The sequence below is a fragment of the Podarcis bocagei genome (genome assembly GCF_964188305.1).
Source record: "Podarcis bocagei genome assembly, chromosome: 1".
Lineage (NCBI taxonomy): Eukaryota > Metazoa > Chordata > Lepidosauria > Squamata > Lacertidae > Podarcis > Podarcis bocagei.
In genome coordinates this window covers 107,404,348-107,429,766 of record NC_138125.1, presented here as the reverse complement: position 1 = coordinate 107,429,766, position 25,419 = coordinate 107,404,348, and the positions used below count along the sequence as shown (strand labels likewise).

The 25,419-nt window shown below is 43.0% G+C and overlaps 2 protein-coding genes across 2 annotated transcripts in view; one reads left to right on the top strand and one right to left on the bottom strand.

The window, feature by feature from the left end:
• Positions 1–17,091: 17,091 nt before the first annotated feature.
• ARL6IP6 (ARF like GTPase 6 interacting protein 6) lies at positions 17,092–24,052 on the bottom strand. Its single transcript, XM_081187838.1, has 4 exons — positions 23,628–24,052; positions 22,865–22,918; positions 20,854–20,986; positions 17,092–20,076 (listed from the first exon to the last, which is right to left on the bottom strand). Exons 1-4 carry the CDS (start codon positions 23,926–23,928, stop codon positions 19,983–19,985), a joined length of 582 nt encoding a protein of 193 aa, XP_081043964.1. The 5' UTR covers positions 23,929–24,052; the 3' UTR covers positions 17,092–19,982.
• Positions 24,053–24,350: 298 nt separating this feature from the next.
• Positions 24,351–25,419, top strand: part of PRPF40A (pre-mRNA processing factor 40 homolog A) — a 34,083-nt gene continuing 33,014 nt past the window's right edge. Inside the window, exon 1 of the mRNA XM_081187467.1 lies at positions 24,351–25,171. Within this exon, the coding sequence (XP_081043593.1) occupies positions 24,764–25,171 (408 nt within the window). The 5' untranslated portion in view covers positions 24,351–24,763. The remainder of the gene's footprint in view (positions 25,172–25,419) is intronic.

Genomic DNA, 25,419 nt, shown 5'->3' with positions numbered 1-25,419 from the left:
TAATCCAAAGTTAGTTTCAGTTTTCAGTTACTTTTACTCCTCCTTTTTTATATATATAAAAAAAAGCCAGAGACAGTAGAAACAATGTATTCTCTTGTTTAGCTACCTGTCAATGAACGTTCTAAACACTGTCAATGAACATTCCAAAAGACATCGATCCTGCTAGCAGCCCGTTTCCAGGGTCTGAGTGGCGGTATTTTAACTCTCTTGACTCTCTTCTACAGGCATATTCAGTCCACCACTCCCCCCCCTCTTCTCCTGTCTCCAAAGGGGGGGTTTAGTTCTTTGCCAATGGAGATTTAGTCTTTTTACAAAAGGCTTTCCAAGACTTCAGCTTGCAGGCTCATTGCTTTAGTTTATTTACAAAAGGGGAGGCGGACTTCCTGTGTTGAACCTCCCCGTTTCGATGCCAAATTAAACGTTTAAAAATCCAATTCCCCCACTTCAGCTCTACTCACAGGTAATTACTTTAGAGTCAAATTGTCCACAGGAAAAAGTCAGTGCTCTCCGGCAACAGCTATGCGGCTTCGCTCTGTGGAAGAAGCAGAAGATTCAAAGCACCACACCGCTCTCCCCACGTCGCTCCGGATCCCCGAAACCAGGTTTCCCCACAAGTAGGGGAGGCACAAAAGGTGCCCACCGAATCCCACGTTCACAGGCTTCTCCCGCCTGTGATTTTAACGGGTCTCCGCCTTCGCCATGGCGGTACAGACCCAAATTCCCACGGGGCAAATTCCTCCCGATCAGAGGAATTCCGCCATTGCCGGAGGCACCAACCCGGAAGTCCAAAAACAAGTGCATTCCTATTCCTTCTTTCTTAACTGATGAGCACATATAACATGAGGCATCGTAACTTGAGGGTCGACATCTGAGTTTCCAATATATCTTTCAAGCCTAGGAAGAGCTAGATCTTCACATATGCGAATAAACTAAGAATTGCCATTGTTAACTGGATTAGAGCATTCATTAAAAACAGGTGCTATTTGAAGCTCGAAGGCAAGGAAATGAGTGAGCCAGCTTCACCAAAGTAGCCCCATCATGTGCAGGTTTTCCAGCACAATTGCCTCTGATTAAATAATGGATGTCCCTGGACAGCATATGAAAGACAGAAAGCGAGGAACCTGATGGCAATGATTTGATTCCAAAACAGTGGTACCTCGGGTTAAGAGTTTAATTCGTTCTGGAAGTCTGTTCTTAACCTGAAACTGTTCTTAACCTGAAGCACCACTTTAGCTAATGGGGCCTCCTGCTGCCACTGCTGCATGATTTCTGTTCTCATCCTGAAGCAAAGTTCTTAACCCGAAGCAATATTTCTGGGTTAGCAGAGTCTGTAACCTGAAGCGTACGTAACCTGAAGCGTATGTGGCCTGAAGCGTATGTAACCCGAGGTACCACTGTACTCACCCTTCACCCTAACATCCTAGGGCAGGTTACGGCAATTTAAAACACAGTTTTTAAACTTACAATTAAAAATTTTGATAAAAAAGAGGGGGAGCCCTGAAAATATACATCACAGGTATCAAAGGATGTGGTGCATGCTTTTTTATGTGATAAGATGCCTCTTATCTGCCTAAATTTCCATTGTTTGGAACTGGCCCTACCAGAGTGTAGCAGCCACCTCAGGCAGCTTTTGACGAGGAGCACAGAGCACGCAGAGCTATTTGCACCTTGTGGGTTGCCATGCAGGGGCTACACAGCATCTGCTGTCCTTAGCACTCCTTTATAGTCATTTGTATGCATGACAGGCCAGAACTAACTTCTGTTGCCTGCCTGAGGTTGCAAAACAAGAGATCAGAAGCATTAAAACAGGGGGTTGCCAAAGAAACACCCACTGGTGCCAGGGCACCTGCCAGAGCCTCCTGTGGCACTGCAAAAAGGTCCCCTCAAAAATCCACAATGCATGTTTGTTCTTCCTGGTCAGTTCCTTTTTTTACTGGCTCTGCCTCTCCTCTATACTGAACACGCCCCATTAAACATGCCAACATTTCACTGGATACCAGGATCTCACACCCATCCTCCCATCTGTTATGAACGGAAGAAATATTTTTTCTCTGTGAGCAAAGATGTGCTTTCTCAAAATTCCAAATGTGGCCACCGGCCCAAAAAGGTTGGAAACCCCTGGCCAAGTCCTCACTGGTAATTTTCTTACCAGACAGTAGTAGCTCTACATATGCATCAATCAGCATAGATGTCCACACATCTGCACACATGGAAGCCTTTCCTTAAAACTGGGAACTCTAGGAAAGGCTGGCTGCTGGAAAGCAGGAAAACTCTGGTGTTCTACTGGAAAATTCTGCTGTAGTTTTCTGCACTCTGCTGATCACACTAGTTGAAGTGTGGTGTGGTATCAACAACAGGTTATGGGACAACTGACTTCTACAAGTCTAACAATGTGTATGTGTGTGTGTGTGTGTGTGTGTGTGTGTGTGTGTGTGTGTGTGTGTGTTATATTTATTCATTTCCTTAGCTCAGCTTCACTGCTTTCATGCCTCACCACACACAGATAGGGAGGCCAGAGCAGCAGCATGCCAGACCCTTCCTCATTCAACGAGTGCAAATTGGCATTCATATATTCACCTGCATGACTTGCTGAACTGACTGGCAAAGCATGAGGTCAGAGAAGCAGCAGCAGCAGCAAAGGGAGAGAGAGGGCGGCAAGGGTGAGGCTTTGGAGTTGGAGACAAGGGGTTAGATGATGCATGAGAGTTGAGAGATGAAAGAGAAAAGGAGAAGGGGGGAAAGAGTTGTGGTGGGTACACAGAATATGAAGGACGTAGAGTCGAAAGGGGAGAAGAGCGGGAGGCATGAAAGCTGCCTGAGATGGGAAAGAGACTTGCAAGCAGGGATCAAGAACATGAGGATTTTAGGGTGTGGGGGGCTAAAAAAATGACTGTTTTTGCAAGAGTGGAAAGCAGGGGAGTGCATATTGATAGATGCTGAGGGAGCAGTTGGGTACAAGGAGGTGTGATTTGGACAAAATGTGGCTTTTTCTTTGAAATCCCTGGGAAGAGGGCTTTGTAATGGCTTTGGAAGGAAGGCAGTGAGAACAGCTAGGAAGAGCAGAATGTGTTCATATATTAAGGTTACCAAACATCCCCGTTTCCAGGGGACAGTCCCTGGATTTACAAATTAGTCCCCTGACAAAATCCATCTATTTAGAAGGAAGTTGAAAAGTGTCCCCGGATTCATTGAAAAAAAATCTGGTAACCTTAACACACACACATCTCCTGGGCCTTTTGAAGTAAGCTGTGCAGAAAACATCAGTCATTTTGTATTTATGATAACAAAGCTCAATTTGGAATACGCTTCTTTTTCTGTCTCTGTAACTGCTTCCACTGAATGGGGAATGAGAAATTAAAGGCAGATACATTATGGTCATCAAAGTGGGAGTCTGGAAAGGGTTTAGCTGTAGGAAGAACCCAAACATCATTTTGACTAATCCACCCTAAGGCTGCAATCTTAAGCCTAAAGTAGGAACCCTTATGATGCATGTGGATATCTTTTGTTGGGGGGGGGGGTGTTATTTATTCCACTTTATTTATTTGTGGTATTTATGTGTTGACCAATAACTAAAGTTCTCAGGGTGGCTTACAGTAAAAAAAAAAAGTAAAATACAAAATAAGAGCCATTAAACATAATATGGGATAAAACCAGCAACACAGGGGAAATCAAGATTCCATAGCATCAATCAATAAAAAAATTCATAAGTCTTCAAATACATCCAGAGGATATATATACAGTGGTACCTCGGGTTACATATGCTTCAGGTTACATACGCTTCAGGCTACGGACTCCGCTAACCCAGAAATAGTACCTCGGGTTAAGAACTTTGCTTTAGGATGAGAACAGAAATCGTGCTCCAGCGGCGCGGCGGCAGCAGGAGGCCCCATTAGCTAAAGTAGTGCTTCAGGTTAAGAACGGTTTCAGGTTAAGAACGGACCTCCGGAACGAATTAAGTACTTAACCTGAGGTACCACTGTACACTAAAGTATTGTACGCTTGAAAGCTAGGGAGAAGAATATGGCCTTCAGCTGGTGCTGAAAGGACTACAACATAGCCTCCAGGTCAGCCTCTCTGAGGAGATTGTTCCACAAATGACCTCTCTCTCTAGTATCATGGATGTTAACTCATTTGGTGGAGTTCCTGGAGAACAACTCTGGAAGATGATGGTTAAGGGTTGAGTGGGTACATGTGGGAAGATGCAATCCTGCAAGTAACCTGGCACCAAGCTTCTTAAAACTTTAAGGGATTACATCACCAGGACTGTCTTGGCTACCTCAGTTGCTTGGCAGAGAATGATACTGAAGAGGTTGAAATCTGTTTCCAGTCTAATCTAACAGTATGTTGACAGATGCCCATAATAAGAGAGTAATTCAAAAAGCCTCTTCCTTGTCCAGGAACAGCTTCCACCAGCTGGTCTCCCTTACAGCCCTGACCTCAGCCAATTACAGTGCTTGCCATTTTATTTTACATTGGGATGTTAAAACAACAGATCAAGGGCAGCATTCTCAAAATGTCCCCTCAACAAATAAACGCCTAAGCATATTTCATTTCCTGTGATTTCACCTCTCTGCTTTTTATTTTTTCATCCTTTCTGCAGGAAGTTGCAGCTGGTGGCTAAAACATGGGTGCTGCCAAACCTACTCCATATTTGCAGAAGGGGTTTGTTAAAAGCCAGCAGGAAAACGAACAGACCACTTGCAGATTTTAGCTGCTGAGCTCTGTGAAAGCAGCATGTACTCATGAATGAGAGCCACTTACTAAATTGCTTGTAGGAGAGAGATCAAATGTCCAGAAGGACTGCTTGTTGTCCAGAGGTAATCCTAGAAGTCACATGCTCCACCACAAGCAGTCCATTACTAGGAGCAGATGTATGGATGCAAGTTTGACCCCACCAATTTCTGCAATTCTTCCATCCTTTGATGAAGTGGAAATATGATGAGTCGCATTTATACTGTATCTGTTTGTGCAGATACTCAGGTCTCCTGTGTTTTCTTATACATGGGAGCAGGCGTACATCATGCCAATAGCTTAATTCTCCAGGTGATGACATAGTAAACCTATGAATGACTAAATCTTATTTTAGCCCTAATCCCCAATCCTTTTCATTATTCATTGTTATGGATTCCATCTATAATTATTCCGTTTATTTTTCTCTGTTTTAATTGTTCTTTCTGTAGGGCTGCAGATTAACCACCTTCTTTGTCATAAATCAACAGTCAGCCAGTAGCATTTGAAGCGAAAGATTGAACATCTTGACTTTTTAAAAAAATTAATACTGTGCTACATGTTTTGTACATAACACACACGCTCACACACACACTTTGTAACTGTGGGCTGGATCTAGATTTTCCATGATACTTCGACTCCCACTGATGGAAGAGAGGAAGAGGAAATTTCTGCTGATTCCTCCTTTCCCTTGCAAACACCTGAAAACCTACTCTGGAGATTTGGGGTATCTGCCAGAACAGTATGGAAGGGGTGCGGGGCTGCAAGGCTAAGTGGAGATAGTAAAAATTACCTCTCCAATTTTCTCCAGCAGGAACCTCCGCTGTCTCAGAGCTGTAAGAAGTTGTGAGCAGAAGTCCTTCATTTCACAGAAGGAAATGTCTGGAAGCAAGAATTTCATGGCCCCTTTAGACTTGGGTAGGGCTCACTTTGAGGGGGAATTGGGGACATGCATCTACATTTGCAGGAGCTTCATTTACCAGTGAGTAAGGAGGCTTCCACGGATGCAGGTGGCACTGTGGGTTAAACCACAGAGCCTAGGACTTGCCGATCAGAAGGTCAGCGGTTCGAATCCCCACAATGGGGTGAGCTCCCGTTGCTCGGTCCCAGCTCCTGCCAACCTAGCAGTTCGATAGCCCGTCAAAGTGCAAGTAGATAAATAGGTACCGCTCCAGCGGGAAGGGAAACAGCATTTCTGTGTGCTGCTCTGGTTCACCAGAAGTGGCTTAGTCATGCTGGCCACATGCCCCAGAAGCTGTACGCCAGCTCCCTCGGCCAATAAAGCGAGATGAGTGCCACAACCCCAGAGTCGGTCACGACTGGACCTAATGGTGAGGGGTCCCTTTTTACCTTTAAGGAGGCTTCCAGATGGACTTTTTATTCTGAATTGTTTATCGGGAAGTTAGTGTCCTGGGGGGTGGGGTGGCAGACCCCCAGTACCTCCGAGCGTCTCCCGGTAGGCACGTCTCTGGAATGGCATGTCACTTCACTCCAGAGTGCCTTTCTGTGACACTTCTCATATGAAAAGTGCACACAAGTCTTCTGGCATCACACAACAAGAAGATAGAAACATCTGTAGATCTAAACTACGTTTTATTCACAATACATACAGAGAATCCATAATCACGTCTGTGTTCTCCAAACTCTGGCAGAAAACAGAAAACATACCGCAAAAGCGAAAGTACAGTCCAATAACACTCTCAGACGGAAGAGATAAGACAGTCTTCCATTCCCACACTCTTCTCGGACATCTCATGTGATTTATACTAATCACATTAGCCAGCATCGGCTATGTAAAATCCTAACAGTTAGATGTTGTTGTGTGAAAACAGGTGCTATCTCACAACTTCCAGTGTATTTTCCAGTCACTTTCCCTATCACAAAACGTCTAATCTTTTTGGGATGTAAGCTTGTTGCCCATGGCTTCCTATTCCACTGTAACTGTGCAACCTGAATTTCTCTCTATGTGATTGGATCCCACTCAAAAATAGCAACAACCTGGAAGCACCCTGTGTCTCTGCTATTACCTTGCATTTGCATAGAAGAATGTTTAAATGAGTACTTCTTTTACATGAGAAGAATAGCGCATGATTACCTCAAAATCATCCCTAGCAGCAGTGACAGTGTGAATGAAAAATGGCAACGAAAACAAAATTTATTATCATTTAATTTGTAATGTATGAAACACAGAGAAATTGAATCAGTCATAATAGTATCATTTGTTTTACCTGATGCCTTTCAATACAATTAGCTTGTGTTCACAGTTGTGCAATTATTGAAATGTGTATCAGAAGTAGTAATGCTGCTGCCGCTGCTTTCACAACAAAAATAGCATCATGGACAAGTCCATTGTCCTTAACTTTTATCTGTGTCTCTTACACTTAAACATTACAAAAAGTCTCAGCTGACATATTTCCTGCCCAAAAAAATCGAATTAAAAGTTTCTGTGTAAGCTGATTTTCTTTTGTCAACAGAACATAATTAAATTCCTCATTGTAACAGTTTTGGCATCCAGCAGATTTCTGGGGAAATTAACTGCTCCAGAAATTAGTGATCTGAACATGCCCTAATGAGATACAGGATGTAGCAAGTGGGTTTCCAATACTTTATGATCCCAGAATACTGGCTAATAAAGTTTTGAAAATGAATTATATTAAACTAAGTTGTTCCCCTTAAGTTAATAAAAAGTTTGCATTCTATAAGTAATTCATTAAGGGTAAACGAACTCAAAATGTAAGGTCTATGAGCTCCATAATGATCAGTGGCATTGGCTGGGATCTCAAATGTCCGATTTACCTTTGCTGTTAATGTTGGCAAGTGACTGGTGGCTGATGCTCAAAGTAAGCTGGGCAGATGAAGGAGGACAGGACTGCTGCACCTTCAATAGCCATGTTGTAGCAAAACTTTTGCAGGTGTACTTTGTATGTACAATACTGCTATTATGTAAAAAAAGGTAAAGGTACAATACTGCTTTTCACCTGGCAGTGCTGTAGCTGGGGGAGAGGGGCTTGCCGGGATTTTTGTTCTGGGTGAAGCCTCCGGGGGGCGCCATTGAGGGTCCCAGCCTGTGTGTGTGTGTGTGTGTGTGTGTGTGTGTGTGTGTGTGTGTGTGCAAATGCACATGGGGGAGGGCAAATTGGGTCTTTGACCTCCAGGTGAAATAAAGCCTAGTTCCATGCCTGTCACCTGGGCCCTCTCTAAAACAGTAGGGAAACAAAGGAAGTACAGTGGTACCTCGGGTTACATACGCTTTAGGTTACATACGCTTTAGGTTACAGACTCCACTAACCCAGAAATAGTACCTCGGGTTAAGAACTTTGCTACAGGATGAGAACAGAAATTGTGCAGCAGCAGAGCAGTGGCAGCAGGAGGCCCCATTAGCTAAAGTGGTGCTTCAGGTTAAGAACAATTTCAGGTTAAGAACAGACCTCCAGAACGAATTATGTTCTTAACCTGAGGTACCACTGTAGAATGATTTCAAATCAGACCAAAGTGGGATTGTCTTATATCTTTTCCAGGGTCCAAATGCAGAGCTCCAGGCCTCTCTATATGGCCCTCAGAACTCTGCCTAGGCCACACCCCTCTCCCCACCCCAAATAATAATAATAATAATAATAATAATAATAATAATAATAATAATAATAATAATGATAATAATATATTTATACCTCGCCCATCTGGCTGGGTTTCCCCAGCCACTCTGGACAGCTCCCAAACTCTCATTGACTTTGTTCCGCAGCTTTCTTAACTGCTTTGGCCGGGCTAGGATAAGTCCTTGAACTGCTTTTGGTTTGCATGAGTAGAGGATGAAGGGTGATGACTCATATTTCAAAAAGTGTAAATCCAGACACAAAATTTAGCTTTGCCCAAAGTTGTTTCAGAGCTGTTTTTAAGCAAATTTGTCAAAATCTAAACTTCCGACATGGGTTGCCATATGTCCAGATTTTCCCAGACATTAAAACAATTTTTCATCCGGATGCTGTTTCCAGAGGATGCATCCCGGCTATGTCTGGGAAATTCTGGACGTATAGCAGTCTGAGGGGCATACGTGTTTGCTTAGAAATGTCTGCTTTTTTCACCTGCTGTCGAAAGGTAAGAGTCACATCCATTGCTCCGCCCACATTAGCCTCTGGCCACACCCACCATCGGAATATCCAGCTCCCAGAAGGTTCCCCAATGTGGCCCTCTGGCTGAGAGGCCCTGTGGCCTACAGAATAGCAGGAAGAAGAGCTTCTTGCCAGACCTCACCATGGAAGCTAATCCAAAATGGCAGTGTTGCTACTAGTGGAGCAAAGGTATTGGAGAGGATGCATTTGGGTGGGGATAGGATGGGAAAGTATTAATAAGTGACCATTTTGCACACTCATTCTTCTCAGGTATAAATAACTCCGGCAATATTTAGATTATGTTGCTTTTCAGCAACTTTGTAAAGCTGATAGAATTAATGTTAGTGGGGAAATGGCAGCTGAAAACCCATAGCTATTGATATCTCTTGTATAAGAGAAAGTTAGCTCCATATGAATGCTAGTGCTGTGCTTTGTATTCTGATTGTTCTGTTTAGATGTAACTGCTTCTTTTAACCTTGTTCTTTTGAAGAGTCCATTTTAGAAATACATTACTATGGGCAAGAGTTAAGCGATGCTTAGCCCTTGATCTTCCAAACAGTCCAGTAGAAAGTCAGTGGGGTTATTCCAGAGGACACATAAAGGGAACTGTAACTTCAATGTCATTCTAACCTAACTTCTCACAGTCTTTCTTGTCCCTCAACTCTTCTCTGAAGAGTCATTCAGGGAATAGGTAGGTAGCCGTTTACAGAACATGTCGCGAGTCCTAATAGAAGATTCTCTTAGCATTCTACTTTATTTTTAGTAAAACGGAGCAAAACTTATTTGTTTAAATAACACATTTTAAAAAAAAAAAAATCCTCTGCAACATGAGATATTTCCCCAAGGTTTACCTGTGCCAACAAACCCATCTATAAAAATTTGATTCCTTGTCTGCCTCATTACAATTTTATTTGTCAGAGCTTGGCTCTCTTAAAGCAATTTTCCCATTCTATTAATATTAAGAAATAGTGAAAGCATGCTAACTTTCTCAGGTGTTTTTTTTAAAAAAAGTCTCGGATGTGTCATCTCCAGGCTTCTTGTCTTATTTGCAAACCAATCTGCCAGTAATATGCATAGGGTTGCTGTCACTGTAAGTTTGGGAGCATGCAGACAGAACCAGAATTGGTTGCTCCACTGCCTACCATTGCCTGTGGGCTGCCCTGCCCCCCGTACTACCAGCCCCAATGGGCATCAGCTGACATTGCTTAGCAGGATCCAGCTGTTCATGGTATTCCCAAAAACATTTTTTTCCCAAGTAAATTTTTATTATTTTCTTTACATACATATTCTTTTTCCAACAGTCCTTATTGTTACCATATGTTCCCTTTGACTCTGCCGAGTCTTGACTTCCCTCCCTCCCTGCAATTGGTATATTTATCCCATTCTTATCACGCATATTATTCTTATATCACTACTGTTTTACATTGAAGGTATTATTCCAGTCCTGCTAGTGTCTTTACATTTTGACAGTTCTCCTTTAAATATTCAATAAATTTACTCCAATTGTTCCTGTATCTCTGGTCTTCTTGGTCCCGGATTCTCCCTGTCAATTTGGCAAGTTCCGCAAAGTCTGTCATCTTCACCTGCCACTCCTGGATGGTTGGTATCTCTTGTGTTTTCCATTTTTGGGCCCATAGGGTTCTTGCAGCGGCCGTGGCATACATAAACAAATTCTGATCCTTTATTTGAATTTTCCTTCCCATTAGACCTAGCAAAAATGCATTTTTGCCAAAAAACATTTTTAAGAACTATTTCGATGGATCTTTGAGACTACACGCTCTCCTTTATGAAGAAATTGTTCAAAGGATAGGAAAATAACAATTTTTAGCAAGTTGAGTTTGCACGTGGGATTCACTGAATAATATGAAAGTGAGCTGCTGTATGTCTTTATTGCAGTTACACTGTGTGTGCCAGAACATTTAAAGTAACCAGATTGATGTGATTAATATTTCTCCAGCTTCACATTCCGTGAGGACATTAAAGACTATTAAAAATGTCACATTTAAAAACAAGCAGGTTTATTCATCAAATTATAGCAAAACATTACTAAGGAAATTAAATAACACTCAAAAATAAATTGAAAAGTACTTTCCCGGTTCTGATAGAACTTTAGCTACATGTAGACAGTCATCCAAACCGATGGGAAGAAGGACCAAAATTTCAAAGCAATGCACTTTGGGGCAAATAGTGTGTGTGTGTGTGTGTGTGTGTGTGTGTGTGTGTGTGTGTACTAGTATACAACATCACCACATTAAATGGATTGACAGCAGATCAAGAAAAAACACAGGAAAAAGAATCCCTGTTTCTTCATGCCAAACAAACGCAATGCACGAAATTCACTGCCAAAGAAAAGTAGGTGTTAGATGGTTTTCAGAAAATGACAGATTCAGGGAGGAGGGATCTACCAGCGGATAAAACAAAGCCTGATGGCACCTTGAAGTCTAGCAACTTTATTCGCAACATAAGCCTTTATGAATTTGAGCGACTACTTCAGCTTATGCCACCACAAATTTGATAGAGACTTTAAGGTAACGACAAAAACGGAGACCCAACCTCAAAGATGCAGAAGAGTAAACAGCTGCAAAATATCTGTTTTCAAATCACCGGAAGGCAAATCTCCTAAGACTGGTTCTCCTTTCTTGTCACTCTCATTCGACGCTGCCTGTTTTTCCCAAGAGGGACTTTAAGGTGCGACAAGATTCTTGGCTTTGCTGCAGTGGCCTAGCATAGCTACCCATCTGGAAGTTGCTATTAAAGAAAACAACAACACCCATCTAGTATGTCAGCTAGAGACACCATTGTCAGAGGTACCTTAGATTAGCTTCCCAACTGGAATCATAGATGAGTCCTGGGTCTGATCCAGCCCAGCTCTTATTAGTGCTTTATCCCAAACCTGCCCTCCTGTTTCTTTGCAGCAAGGGTATCCTTTGGACTATATGGAGACAAGAGGATTTTCTGGGCTCAGAGTGTTGTTATGTGAATGGCACAGTTCAGAAATTAAGATAATGGGTGACTAGAATCTCACTGGCACTGCTTTGCAGCACACTCCACTGACCTGTAAGCGAATTTATTTATGAGCTCTCCATGGAAAAGTTATAGGGCTGTAGCCTTTGGGGCTTCTAGGGCTGCCATACATCCATGTTTTCCCAGAAATCCAGGAATTGGGCTGCAAAATGGCATCCAGGTGGATTTTTGCTGAATCGGCAAAATGTTCAGGGAAACCCAGATGTATGGCAAGTAGGGCAATTTTTTAAATAAATGAGCATTTTAATAGCTTGGCAGTGATTTCATTTTGGGTTTCCCAGGACAAAACCCAGCACTGTCAATGTACATACATACTTCTATCTGTGTGCCGCCTTTCTACACTTCAAACCATGCTCAAGGTGGCTTACCACATAAAAAATACATAACTACAGCATAACAAAAGCAGTCATGAACAATAAATAAAACATTAAAAAATACAAAACTGAACTGAACAATTTCCACATAAATCACATGATCCAAAATAAAGATGAAAAACCAACAGCAACAACCACCCCCAACAACACCCCATACTAACTCTCACATATATGGCGGCATATATACACCATGCATTTAAAACACATCCCACCCTCAAGGAATCCTGGGAACTGTAGTTAAGAGTATCTAGAGTTGTGACTCTGTGACAGGTAAACTACAGTTCCCATGATTCATGGGTGGTGTGTATGTGCTTTTAATGTGCTTTAAGGATTTAGTGTATATGCAGCCTATGTAGACAAATAGTCATTTCGGGAAAATGTAAGTAATACGGCATGTTATTATCAGAATAAAACCTGTTCCCAAGCTCGGGTTACAGGCGCTTCAGGTTACAGACTCCGCTAACCTAGAAATAGTACCTCGGGTTAAGAACTTTCAGGATGAGAACAGAAATCGTGTGCCGGCAGTGGGAGGCCCCATTAGCTAAAGTGGTACCTCAGGTTAAGAACAGTTTCAGGTTAAGAACGGAACTCCAGAACGAATTAAGTTCTTAACCCAAGGTACCACTGTATAGGTAAGCATAAACCAATTGCACCACAGACTTCAGCAAGCTTACAGGAGGTAAAGAACACCAATAAAGTCAACTCTTAGACCATCCTGTAACTCTCACCAACCCCTACAATAGACCAAGTATCCTTCTCCTAACCGGTTAACTCAGATAGAAAGCACTTCAGCTTTGGGCCCAATGCACTGCTTGCTAGGCCGGCTAGACAATGCCTTGCTTTGCCATTTCCCACTCAAGTTGAAATGATTTGCATTGGATTTTTGCTTCTTATCTGCTCAGAGCAGATAAAATGATTGCATCCAGCCATTTGATAGCTTTAATGCCTCAGTCACCTGCAATTGTCCAACTTTCAGGCTCACCCCTGCTGCTGCTTCAGTTTAATCTGTCACACTCTAACGCTAGTGGCACAAGATATATTTTTCACATTCATTCACTATCACAGTCTGACCTAATTCATTTCTGGTGGGCGGGGAGTAACCCTAACAATGCCTACATAAAATATATAATTCTCATCCAGCACAATCTGTTTAAAACATCGCTCTCATTTACCTTTGTTTGAAAGACATGTGAAAAATGCTGGAGGAAGGCAGGTTATAACTGACGTTTGGAAGATATCCACCTCACAGTGGAGTAGAGAAAGAAGCAACTGAGGCATTTCGTATCTCTATCTAAATCAGATTAGGGAAAATAATTTCTGTAGCACAAATTCAGATGCAACGTCGGCTGCTCATTCACCCATGCAACACACACAGAAAGAATTCATAAGCTTTTAATTTTTTAATTAACGTTTATATCCCACTCCAGTATTAGTAAGCATGTCTACTGTTATGAGCTGTTTAGCTATGGACTGTTCCAGAAGTTGGAGAACTCTGCATTAAAAGTCTTCAAGCAGGGTCCGGTCCCTCTCCAGGATGCCGTAGCAGCAGAGTTCCTGCAGTGGAAAGGGGTTACTGTTAGGCTAAGGCTGTGTACAACACCATACAACTCTCAACTGAGTCTTCATCTGGGAGCACAGAGAGTATGCATAATTCTCCCTCTGCCATTTATCTTCCCAACCACCCAATCTCTTTCAAAGGTTGCCTAATTGACTTCATAAACGGGCAAGGATTAAAACCTAGGCCTTCCTGGTCCAACACTTACACTTAACTACTATATCATACCTTTCAAAGCAAGCCTCTCAAGGTCATGAGAAACTCTTCAGTTTGCCAGCCACAAATTGTTGAATGGTCTCTTTAAATTTGAAGGTTCATTATTGTTCCACAAGATGTGTATTTATTTAAGGGTCAGAGCTTTAAGGGCCAGTTTTACAGCTGTGAAGCAGTATAGCAGGTGCTGTTAAGTTGTGGTAATTAAGCTGTTGGGTATGGTATATAAAGAGCAGCATGTAGCTCTCTCAGTACCCTGGTGGTTGGATTGGTGGATGGGTCATGCTTATTGATATATTATAATTAATGTAAAAGGAGTTTTTGTTTTTGTTATTAAAGCATGCCTTCTGCAGTGCAACTAATCTGCAAATAGCCTTCACAAATGAGCTTCCTACTAGCTTGATAGCTCACCCACTGCACTCAGCTCCAATTCTGGGATACAGAATATACAGTAGCTGAAATGTCACATCCTCTTCCCTCAAACTTATGTCAACTACATATCGCACCTGAAACTCATTAGGTGAGTGTGCAGATATGGCTCTCCAATGGCTATTCAACAGGAGGAGGAATGCTGATATTCTGCCTCCTGGTCCAGCAAAGATAAACATTTGGATTAGAGATGAGTTTATGTTACTACAGGCTATGCTACTGAAGCAAATTATAACTCATCGACAAAAAGTTGATAAAAGGATTGGAGCACGGGAATAGTTTTTAAATGCAATTATGCCATTTGTACCTTTAGGAATTTTTCACCATAATAGAAAAAGGCTTTACTCCTTACGATTCCTCATAAAGAAATAAAAAGCACTCTCGGCACAAATTGGGTACTGCTAGGCACAGAATTAGAGGGAAGAGTGAATAAATCAGCAGTAGAGAATCCAATTTCATATGTAAATCAGTCCAGTAAAACGTTTTGCTTTCATTCTCAAGAAAATGTATTTCGCAAATATGATTTTTAAAAATGTATCTTTAGCAATTATCTTAAACCAGAATCTGAGGCCCTACTTTATGCTTGCCAAAGGGCTTGTGCTGCTTCCTGAGCAGCAAACTGCATTGTCAGACCACAAACAGCTTTTAAACTCCCCTCTGTTCAAAGGGGCCTTAATGCAGTGGGTGGGCTGGGGTGAGAGAAACAGATTTAACATGCCCTTGAGCATAGAGCTTTATCTGGAAATGCAACAGCTTGCCTAAAAGCAGACTACAAAGAGCTATCACAAGAATGAGATGCCTGATTTTTTAACATGACAAAATTGCTGCTGTGGATTTGAGACTTGATTTTTGACACAGACCTCAGTTTGGATGAAAGCAAACATCCCATTTTTTCTCCTCACAGATAACCAAAAGACAAGTATAAACTTTTCTTCACCCAGCTAGGTGGTCCACACAGCAATACCTCCCTGCTTGGAGGCATTGGCAGAAGCAAATGAGAAATGCCAGGTAATACCAGTACAGTGGTACCTCAGGTTACATACACTTCAGGTTTCATACGTTTCAGGTTACAGACTCCGCTAACCCAGAAATATTGCCTCGGGTTAAGAACTTTGCTTCAGGATGAGAACAGAAATCGGGCGGCGGCGGCGCAGCAGCAGTGGGAGGCCCCATTAGCTAAAGTGGTGCTTCAGGTTAAGAACAGCTTCAGGTTAAGAACGGACCTCCAGAACGAATTAAGTACTTAACCCGAGGTACCACTGTAGTGCTAAGTACTTAACCCGAGGTACCACTGTAGTGCTAAGCCCTCTTCCACAACCTCCCATATAGTCTGGCTGCACTTGGGTCTTGTTGCAACCCAAAGGGACGGAGCAATCTGGTTTAAATACTTAGGGAACCTGGAAACATTTCAGCAGTCAATATGAAATGGCCACCTGTTTTAGTGATTACTTTGGGAGACTTGAGTGATGAATAACCAATGTGGTACATTTTTGTCCAACTAGGACCCAGGAGATGCAGGTTTAAATCCAACCTCAACCATGCAACTCAGCCACCATCTGTCAGTTTAACCTATTTAATGGGCCAAGAATCCTTTTCTAAAAAGCTGTGGTTTTTGGTCCATAGTAACAATGATCAAGCCAACTTATTACAAAAGAATACATCTAAACCAGCCTATAAGGTTTATAGGGTGGGGAGAGAAATATTTTTGTAATGTTTTAGAACATTTAGATGTTCAATGATAATGCCCAATCTTATGCTGTTTTCACCCTACTGTAACAATATTTCTTTATGCTCTTTATCTTTATTTTATTAATAAAATAATTTCTTCACAAGGTTAAAAGGGGTGGGGCTGAGGACAGCCTGCAACTGTTGCCTGAAGCTGCCATTGCCAAACCGTTGAGATTAAGTTTGCAATGTGAGCTTGGATTAAGTATAATGCAAGTTATACCAATAGTACATTCATCTAGATCTATTTTGAGCTGCATACTGCCAATTCCTCCCCGTTTTTTCCTATAATCCATTTGAACAAACTGCTTAACTGGGGAGTGGGCAGGCATTCAATAAAGAAGCTGTGTGGTTAGTAGTCAGAAAGTTATTAGCAGTAGTGGGGTTTGAATGAACCCCCTTGTGTGTTAAAAGCACATGGGTTTGTGGTATTAGACAGGCTAGCTCCCTCCATTCCCCAAGCTGGGCAACTGCAAGAAGAGGTCCAATACCAGGGTTGGTCCTGTGGCTGAAATAAGTTTTGAAAGATGCATTCTATTGTAGCCAATAGACTAGGTTGTGGTGTGTGCATGATGCCCACAAGTTTCTCTGCTTTGTAGACGCATCCACAGGCCCAAAAGGTTAGTAGTCCCTGCCCTATACATATACCAATGTAACTTTGCAGTTCCCCGTGTGTGCAGTTTTTCATGCCTTTATTGGTAAGTGGGGTCCCTTCTATCGGTGAAGGACAGTTCAGAGAAGGACAAGGGAAGGACTGCTGCACAACAGCTATCACACATAGGTGTTTCTACTAGCTACTACTTAGAACTACATGTACACAGTAAGAGGGGCAAGGCATGCTGTGACTCAGATGTTATTGGTGACAAAATTTAGTAGAATAAAAGATAAATGATCTAACATCACCAAAAGCAGAATAAATGACCAAACACCACTAATTGTAAACAAGATTAGTTTATTTGCAGTAAACAATTTACAAAAACAATGAGGGGTTTTGTGATGCAAAAAATACTGCATGGACAAAATGAGTTCAGTACAAATATCCATTTCCAGTTAAAAAAGTCAATTATTATATTTTATATTTAAAAGGAACATGTGTTTATATTATACTTTGCCTTGGACCCAAAGGGCTGTATCCAACACTGCAGGTCCATTGGCACAAGGAGCTTCAGCCCCCTCCCCAACACCCTCAAAACCACATCTAGAAGGATGGGAAGCTCTCCAGAGAAGATTTGGGGGATGCACAGCAGGCAAGGATAGGCAAGTCCCGTAGCACCCATGCAACCCTGCAGGCACAGCATCAGCTACAATCCCACCCCAAATGATCTGAATGAATGCCTATGTTGCCTACCCACTCTCCCTTCCCAAATGCAGCCTTCTGATGGTGCGGCACACTCCATTCAAAAGGACCCCCAATCTCAGAAATGCATGGGAAAGACAACAAAGTTCTACACAGGGAAAATAGCAGGATGTATATTCTTTGGTTCAAAGCCATACATTAAAAGATCTAGTGAATTACTTATTTGCCTATTTGCATACTTAAACTAATCAGATGTTGAAGTCAGACAAGCATGATACATTAGTTTTCATTAGAATATTTTAATTTGTTACCCTAGTACTTATTTTAATACTCTACATATTGTAATCAGTGCTGCTTCTTTTTTTAAGAAAAAAAAGGTGCCGGTACTCACCATGAGGGTGTAACAGGAAGTACCACACTTTAAACACTTGGAGAAAAATAAAGGTGCCGGTACTGCATCCCCTGAGTACCCCCAGAAAAAGCACTGATAGTAAGCTATAAGAGAACAGCCCTGCTGTTTTAAAAGTGTAACAAGCAAAATATACAGTTCTGTTTGGACAGTGTTAAACTATGGTTCAGTTTTACATGCAAGAGCCTCTGGCCTCAGTACTTCCCCTGCTGTCGCTGTGAGAAGATGTGAAACTTTCACTTCTGCTTTCCATTAACTATGGTTTGTCACATCTGACCCTTCAAACTGTGGTTAATCTTAACTATGATTTCCGGAAACAAGCCAGAATTGTAAACCAGGGTTTGAAGCCTAGCAACAGTTTCTCTAAGTTCAAACACAGTAGATGTATAGGAACAATAAATCTTCCCTTTGTGCCAATGAATTTCAACCTAATCAGAAAACTATGGTTAATGGAACAAGCCAGGAATCCAGTTATGTCGGTTTCATATTCTGTCTTGTTCCTAAGCTGTTTCCCAATTTGGATGAAATGAGAAATGAAAGTAAACTGAGGAGTTCCTGGGGTTTTTGCACCTGTTATGAAGGGGTTATGTGCATGCTCACAAGCCTTATTCATACTGAACTTATTTAAGTCAATATACGATTATCAGAACCTTTGCTATGGCCATCAGCTGATGCGAATAAAGTTTTATCTATCTAAGATTATCAGAACCAGGCCAATAAATAACTGTTAGTTGAAACAGAAGCAGAAGTTTCTGATCTTCTCCTTGTGGCTGCAACAGGTGGACAACAGAAAGGAGCCCATGAATCCAAGGTTAATACACATAACTCTAAGCCATAGTTTATTTTAGCACTACACACTTTTGCAGCCAGTCTCACTGAGAACAGAAAGTAACTAAACTGTGAACAGGGACAAAACACATTACAGCCGCATTAATACAATATTGGTGTAGTCAGAATTTTGACCCAACACTTGGAGGTAGTGAAAATTAAAGCAGTGCTTTCTTAGCTATCAAGTGGCACAATCTACACATACTTCTAATGGAAATCCCCCCCAGCACTCCTAATAAAAGTATTATGTAACATTGTTACAGCTTGACAGCTGGTCCTGAACTGATGCCTGTCAAATGGAAAGCCCCTCTTTCTTAGCGGCATGAGGGAGCGAGCGAAGCTGAGAGTTGAGACTTGTAAATTAGAGATCAGCCTGCAAGAAAGAAGCTATGTGATTTTGTCTTCTAGGTCTTTGACACACATATAGCTGTCCTAGCCCTTCAATGACCCCACAGAAGGGCAAAACTAGGCTTTATTTCACCTGGGTCAAAGGGTAGAGTTTGGCACTCCCACGTGCACTTGCATATGCATACACAAAGGCTGGGGGACTCGACTATGCCCCGCTAGAGGTTTCACCCAGGGCAAAAAAACTTGCTACCCCCCCCCCAGTAGGGCTCTGCCCTAGAGATAAGAATAAGGTGGTTAGCAAATTTATTTGCACTGAATTTATGTTCTGTATGTAAACCTTTTTTTCCAATCTACAAACCCTGTCCTTTTAAGTCTAGGAACAAAGTAAGTCCCATAGTGGAGATTGAGTGAAATTGCAGGGTCTCTCCTTTCGCTGCTGTCCCCTTCTCCCAAATGAAATTAAGTTAGTGTAAATCCTCTGAAATCGAATGAGCACAACTGATGTGATTCAAACCTCCCCCCCCCCCAATTTTGTTGCTAAGTATGCAGCATGTCAAAACCAAACCTGAAAGTTCACTGAATGGTATAATAGAATGGCAATTATTATTAATCCAGTGGCTATTTTGAGCATTTTATCAGCAACAATCCTGAGCTAATTCTCATGAAGTGGTTGCCTCATGAAGTCTGTTTGAAAATGCTACAATCATTTCATACAGCCGGACATTTTGTGTACATCTCCTTTCCTTGTTAATCTGTCTCCACCCTTTGGTTTGTTTTAGAAATGCCTCCAGCTGCTTCCTAAAACATTTGGCATCATTTTGGAGAAAGCATATTAAAACAGAGACTGAGTCAAGTATATTGAACACATGGATGGCTTGTTTGTGTGAAGGCAGCTTCAAGTGTCGTCTAGAAAGCTGTCTCTCTATGAGAAAGTTCTCAGTACAGACTAAAGGAGACACCATACTAGGGCAAGAGCTGCCACTATTCCATTCAGTATGGCCATACTATAGCCCATGTGAAAGGAGTGCCCAGTCATTCGCCTGAAAAAAAGCAAAAAACCAGTAGGTAACAAGAACATTACAAAAGCTAAAATTAAAACTTTTTAGTCCTAGTCATAGTCCTATTCCCAAAATGAAAAATTATTTCATTACCACAATAGAAAGCCTGAAGAAGCCAAAGTATAGCAGATTATTACCAATTCCCTTCAATAAAACTCCCACGAACAGCAAAAACACAGAGAAATGGGAGTATATTCAAAATATTCCACATACAGAAAGCAATAAATAATGGAATTTTGGGGGGGGTAGTTCACTGTATTATATTGTAGATCATGGGTTTAATTATTTTTTACCTTGACTTAAAACTGTTTCAGGAATACTAAAGTAAAGGTTAAAATACTTTATATAAGATATGAAAACTTATGATAGGACACACCCTGCTGGCTAACTTGTAAAACTGTTTAATATGAAGCCTCAGAAAGAACACATTCTTTGTATTTTGTGAAAACAAGGCAACAAAACTGTCCTTAACATACAACATAACAAATTAAACCTATTTTACATCCTATCACGTATAACAATTTATGGTAATATTGCATTTCTCAACTAAAAACATAGAATTATTGTACTCTAGCTAGTCACCATGGACTCTGCCCCGGTGACTAGTCCAACACTAGTTGGCATCAATTTGTTTCCACGAATATAAAGTTTTAACAGCACCAGCATATTTAGTAACAAGCTGTTCTTTACATATCTATTATAGTGGTTTACTAAGCCCCGTATCTGGTCGTATTTCAGTCTTACGAAGAAGGAACTCACTTGAATCGTGCAGGTGAGAGTGGAGTAGGCGGAAACATTCCCGGTTCAAAGGAATCAAAATAGGTCACTGTCCAAGAAAAACTGCAACATGAAAGTCCGCTCATCAAGGATAGAACAAGTAGACTCCAAAATCCTTAGGGAAGAGAAACAAAGTAAAAACCTGGAATACAATTTTAATTTGGCCACAGGAGAGATGCATCACCTCCACTGTAGAATAAAGATCAAATCCAGAATAGAAGTAAACTAGCAAAATGACAATTACAATACAACCCTACGAATGTTTACTCAGAATTAAGTATATTGAGTGGAACGTGTTTGCATTATATGTGTGCAGAATGTTGTAATTTTTATTACGGTTAGAACAAAACTAGCATTTTTGTGTCTGATCTATGGAAAGTAATCATCCATTGAGTTTTAGTGTATTTTTGGTTTCTGTGGAAGCCGCCCAGAGTGGCTGGGGAAACCCAGCCAGATGGGCGGGGTACAAATAATAAATTATTATTATTATTATTATTATTATTATTATTATTATTATTAGTTAGTTATTGTTACTGTTCACTCTATTCATTTTTGATAATCTATCTGGAGCCAAATACCATCTGTTGTGGGTCTTCATGTAGTTCTCCCTCAATGAATTGCAGGCTGTAAAGTTTATATTTTCCCCCAAAAATTTTTCCCAGTCTTCCAAATCAATTGTATAGCCTAGGTCCTGTTCCCACTTTAGCATGTTCTCTCCTTTTACCTCTTGATCTGAAGGTACTTTTTCTAACAATCTGTACATTTTTTTAAGTGTTTTTTGATTACTTTGTAGTACCTCTCTTTCAAATTTTGAAACTGTTTTCGAATCCCGTAGTTTTTATATCTTTCTCATACGTTGCCTTTAATTGGAAATATTCTAGCCAATTTATTCCCATTGTTTTGAGTTCTTCATAATTTTTTAATTTAGTGTTTCCATTTGTTTCTTCTGCTAATTATCTATATGTTGGCCAGATAGTTTTTATATTATTTTTTAGTGTCGAGGTTGCCTCTAGTAGAGAGATCCACCATGGTTTTTCCCCCCTGTAATTCTCTCTTTCGTTCTCTCCCATAACTCAAATGGGGCCTTTCTTACTAAATGAATCCTTTATGTAGCTGTATATTCCCATAAAATAGATATCCGTGCCAACCATATATTTTGTCCCAACCTTCTAACTTTAAAACTTCAGTATCTTTTAATAATATCCACTTTTTAAACCAGTTCCAGCACACTGCTTCGAAATATCTTCTTAAGTCTGGGACTGCAAATCCCCCACTTTCTTTTGATCCCATCATTGTTTCTGATTTTATTCTGGCTTTCTTCCCCTGCCATATGAAATTGGCAAGGTCTCTTTGCCAGCTTATGAAATACTTTGTCCCAATTATTATTGGGACAGTTTGAAATAAAAAGAGGATTTTTCGTAATATCACCATTTTAATCATTGATACTCTCCCCCCTAATAATAATTTTAATTTCTTCCATTTTTCTATATTCCCTTTAATTTCCTTCCATTTTTAACGTAATTGTCCTTAAATAAATTCGTGTTTTTATTTGTAATCCATACCCCTAAATAATTTACCTTGTTTTTTATTTTTAATCCTGTTGTTCTCTCTAACTCATTTCTCTTTCTCCCCCATATTTTTTGTTAATAATTTCGACTTGTCTTTATTCAATTTAAATCCTGATACATCGCCAAATTATTTCATTTTTACTAATGCTTTCTGAATACTTTCTATTGGTGTTTCAGTTGTTATAATTACATCATACGCAAATGCTTTTACTTTATAACATTGTGTTTCAAGGTTTATGTCCTTTATTTCTTCATCTTTCCTTAAAGCTATTAATAATGTTTCCAATACTGTTATAAATAAAAGTGGTAATAGGGGGGATCCCTGTTGTGTCCCTCTTTCATACATCGCCCAGCCCTATCAGCCAATAAACAAAACCTAAAATGAACAGCCATTATTCCAAAATAAAGCGACATGAGCAGCTTACCTAAAATGCTTGTTTCTATATTCTCATCAGTCTTCCCTTTTTCAGATCTCAAATCTGTTGGCAGAAACAGCAAACAATGAAAGTTATAAGGCAAAGCAATTCTGGGTATAAATTGTTCTCTAGCAAGTGGCACACCCAAGCATTTTTTCTTCTGCCGCACGACTAGACAATCATTTTGTTACATGAAAAAATCAGTTACAATTCAAATGCCTGTTACAGTGTGCCACAGGTTTTTAAGCAGAAGTACACGATGGCGCTGTGGGTTAAACCACAGAGCCTAGGACTTGCCGATCAGAAGATCGGCGGTTCAAATCCCCGCAACGGGGTGAGCTCTTGTTGCTCGGTCCCTGTTCCTGCCAACCTAGCAGTTTGAAAGCACGTCAAAGTGTAAGTAGATAAATAGGTACCGCTCCAGCGGGAAGGTAAACGGTGTTTCCGTGCGCTGCTCTGGTTCGCCAGAAGCGGCTTAGTCATGCTGGCCACATGACCCAGAAGCTGTACGACGGCTACCTTGGCCAATAAAGTGAGATGAGCGTCGCAACCCCAGAGTTGGTCATGACTGGACCTAACGGTCAGGGGTCCCTTTACCTTTTAGGATCACTATGGATGCCTTCGTTGCAATTCCTGCATTGCAGGGTTGGAGTAGATGACCGTCAGGGTCCCTTCCCTACGATTCTATGGTTGCTGGGAAGGCGCTAGGCCTAGCAAGCGGTATCCCATGCACTGAGGCGTCTCCTGCCTCTTCTCCTCGCCCTTTCCTCACCTCTCAGTACCAGGCAAGCGATGGCCAGCAGGAAAGCCAGCAAAGACACGGCCAGGAGGCAGCACAGCACGGAGAACGCCCTGCTCGGCCACCGGCGAGCCGCCCCGTCCGGCAGCGGAGCCCGGGACACGGGGCTTCTCCCGAGGCCGCCCAGCAGCTCTCCTTTGCCGCCGCCTTCCTCCTCCTCCTCAAGCTCCGGCTGGAGGTTCCGCGCTACCTCCCCTCGATCCGGCGGCCACGGAGTGCCGGGGGGCCCCGCGCGGTCGTAACGGACCGCGGTGTTCCGATAGCGCACTGCCATGGCAACGGCGCTTTCGAAGTTCTCGCGCGCGAAACGGCCGCCGCGGCGTCGCCCAGTCAAAGCGGTCCCCTCCCCGCCCCCCACGCGACTGCCTCTAAACCGGAAGCGTATCTATCTCGCGAAAGGGGTGGGACCGAGGCCCACGCCGGAAGAACGCATCGGGAGCCCCGCCCTCTTCTGTCTGTCTGTCTGTCTCTCTCGCACCTGCCACCCCACCGCCTCGCTCGCTCAACGGATTAAACTGCTCAGGGCCTCTTAAAGGGACCGAGCGAGGAAGCAAGCCAAACGCCTTCGCTGTCTCGCTCCCTCCGCCCGCCCTTCCAGTTAAGCTGAGGGACCTCTTGGCTTTCCGTAGCCACGCCCCCGATCTCGGCTCGCGGGAGCCCATTTTCCCAGTGTCCTTTGCGCGCACGTCCCCCTCTGCTCCCACTCTGTAGTTTCCATCCTCCTCAGGCCCTTCCGTTGGCTAAGCCCTGACCCCACGCGCGCTTTTTTTTTCTTTCCCCCTTCGCCCCCCGCTTTGCTTTTTGCCTCCCGCTGAGGGGAGGAAGAGCGGGAGGCGGCGGCGGCGGCCCTCAATTCTCCCCACAACCCGGCCTGGAGTGAGTTTTTTGTTCCGGCCCAGCCGCGAGCGCAGGGCGCTCCTCCTTACGTGTCGGTGAGCCTGACTTTCGACGGAACCCCTTTTCTCCCATTGCCCCGCAGGGCGGCCGCCGCCGGCCCCCGCCCGCCCCTCCTTCCTCTTCCCGTTCGCTCCTGCTCTAACGGTTCCGCTTAGACACCCCGCAGCCGGGAGGGCAGGCTCGCCGGAGCCGGGCCCGGTCCAGGGGAGGCGATGTCAGGCGGGGACTCGGCGGCCGCCGCGGCCTCCCCTCAGCCGCTCCCTTTCTCCCTGCCCAAGCCGCCTCCCCTCATGCAGCTCAACCCCGGCGAGGGAGTGCGGCCCGTGGGGGCTCCCGGCCCGGAGCAGTCGCCCAAGAGCAGCCGCATGGGAGGCCGCCCGGATTGGCCGGCCGGGAAGCCCGTCAGCCTCTTGGCTCCCCTCCTCCCGCCTCGAGGGGAGCCCGAACCCCTCCTGCCCTTCGGCCCGTCTTCCCGCCAGCCGCTCCGGGGGAGGCTGCTGGGCAGGTGCGGAGGTGGTGGCGGCGGCGGGAGCCTCCTCAATCCTTCGATGCGACCAGGTGGCGGCGGCGGCGGCGGTGGAGGAGGCGGCGGTGGCGGTATGGGCCGAGAGCCCCTCATGGTGAGTGGAATGGTTGTGACTTGTTTTTCCCGCTGCGTTAACTCCCGCGTGGAGTTACCCGTCGCGCGTTCATTCTGAGCGCTTTCAGCGTGATCCTCAAACTCTGAAGTCGAAGAATAGGGTACGGTTCTGGTCTAACCTGAGTGGAATATGGAGATGGGTAGTTGTTATAAGAGGTCCGGGGCAACTTGCAGTCCGGCATAATCGCCCTTCTCTGTTTCCCACGCCCTACACACATCCCAAAAAGA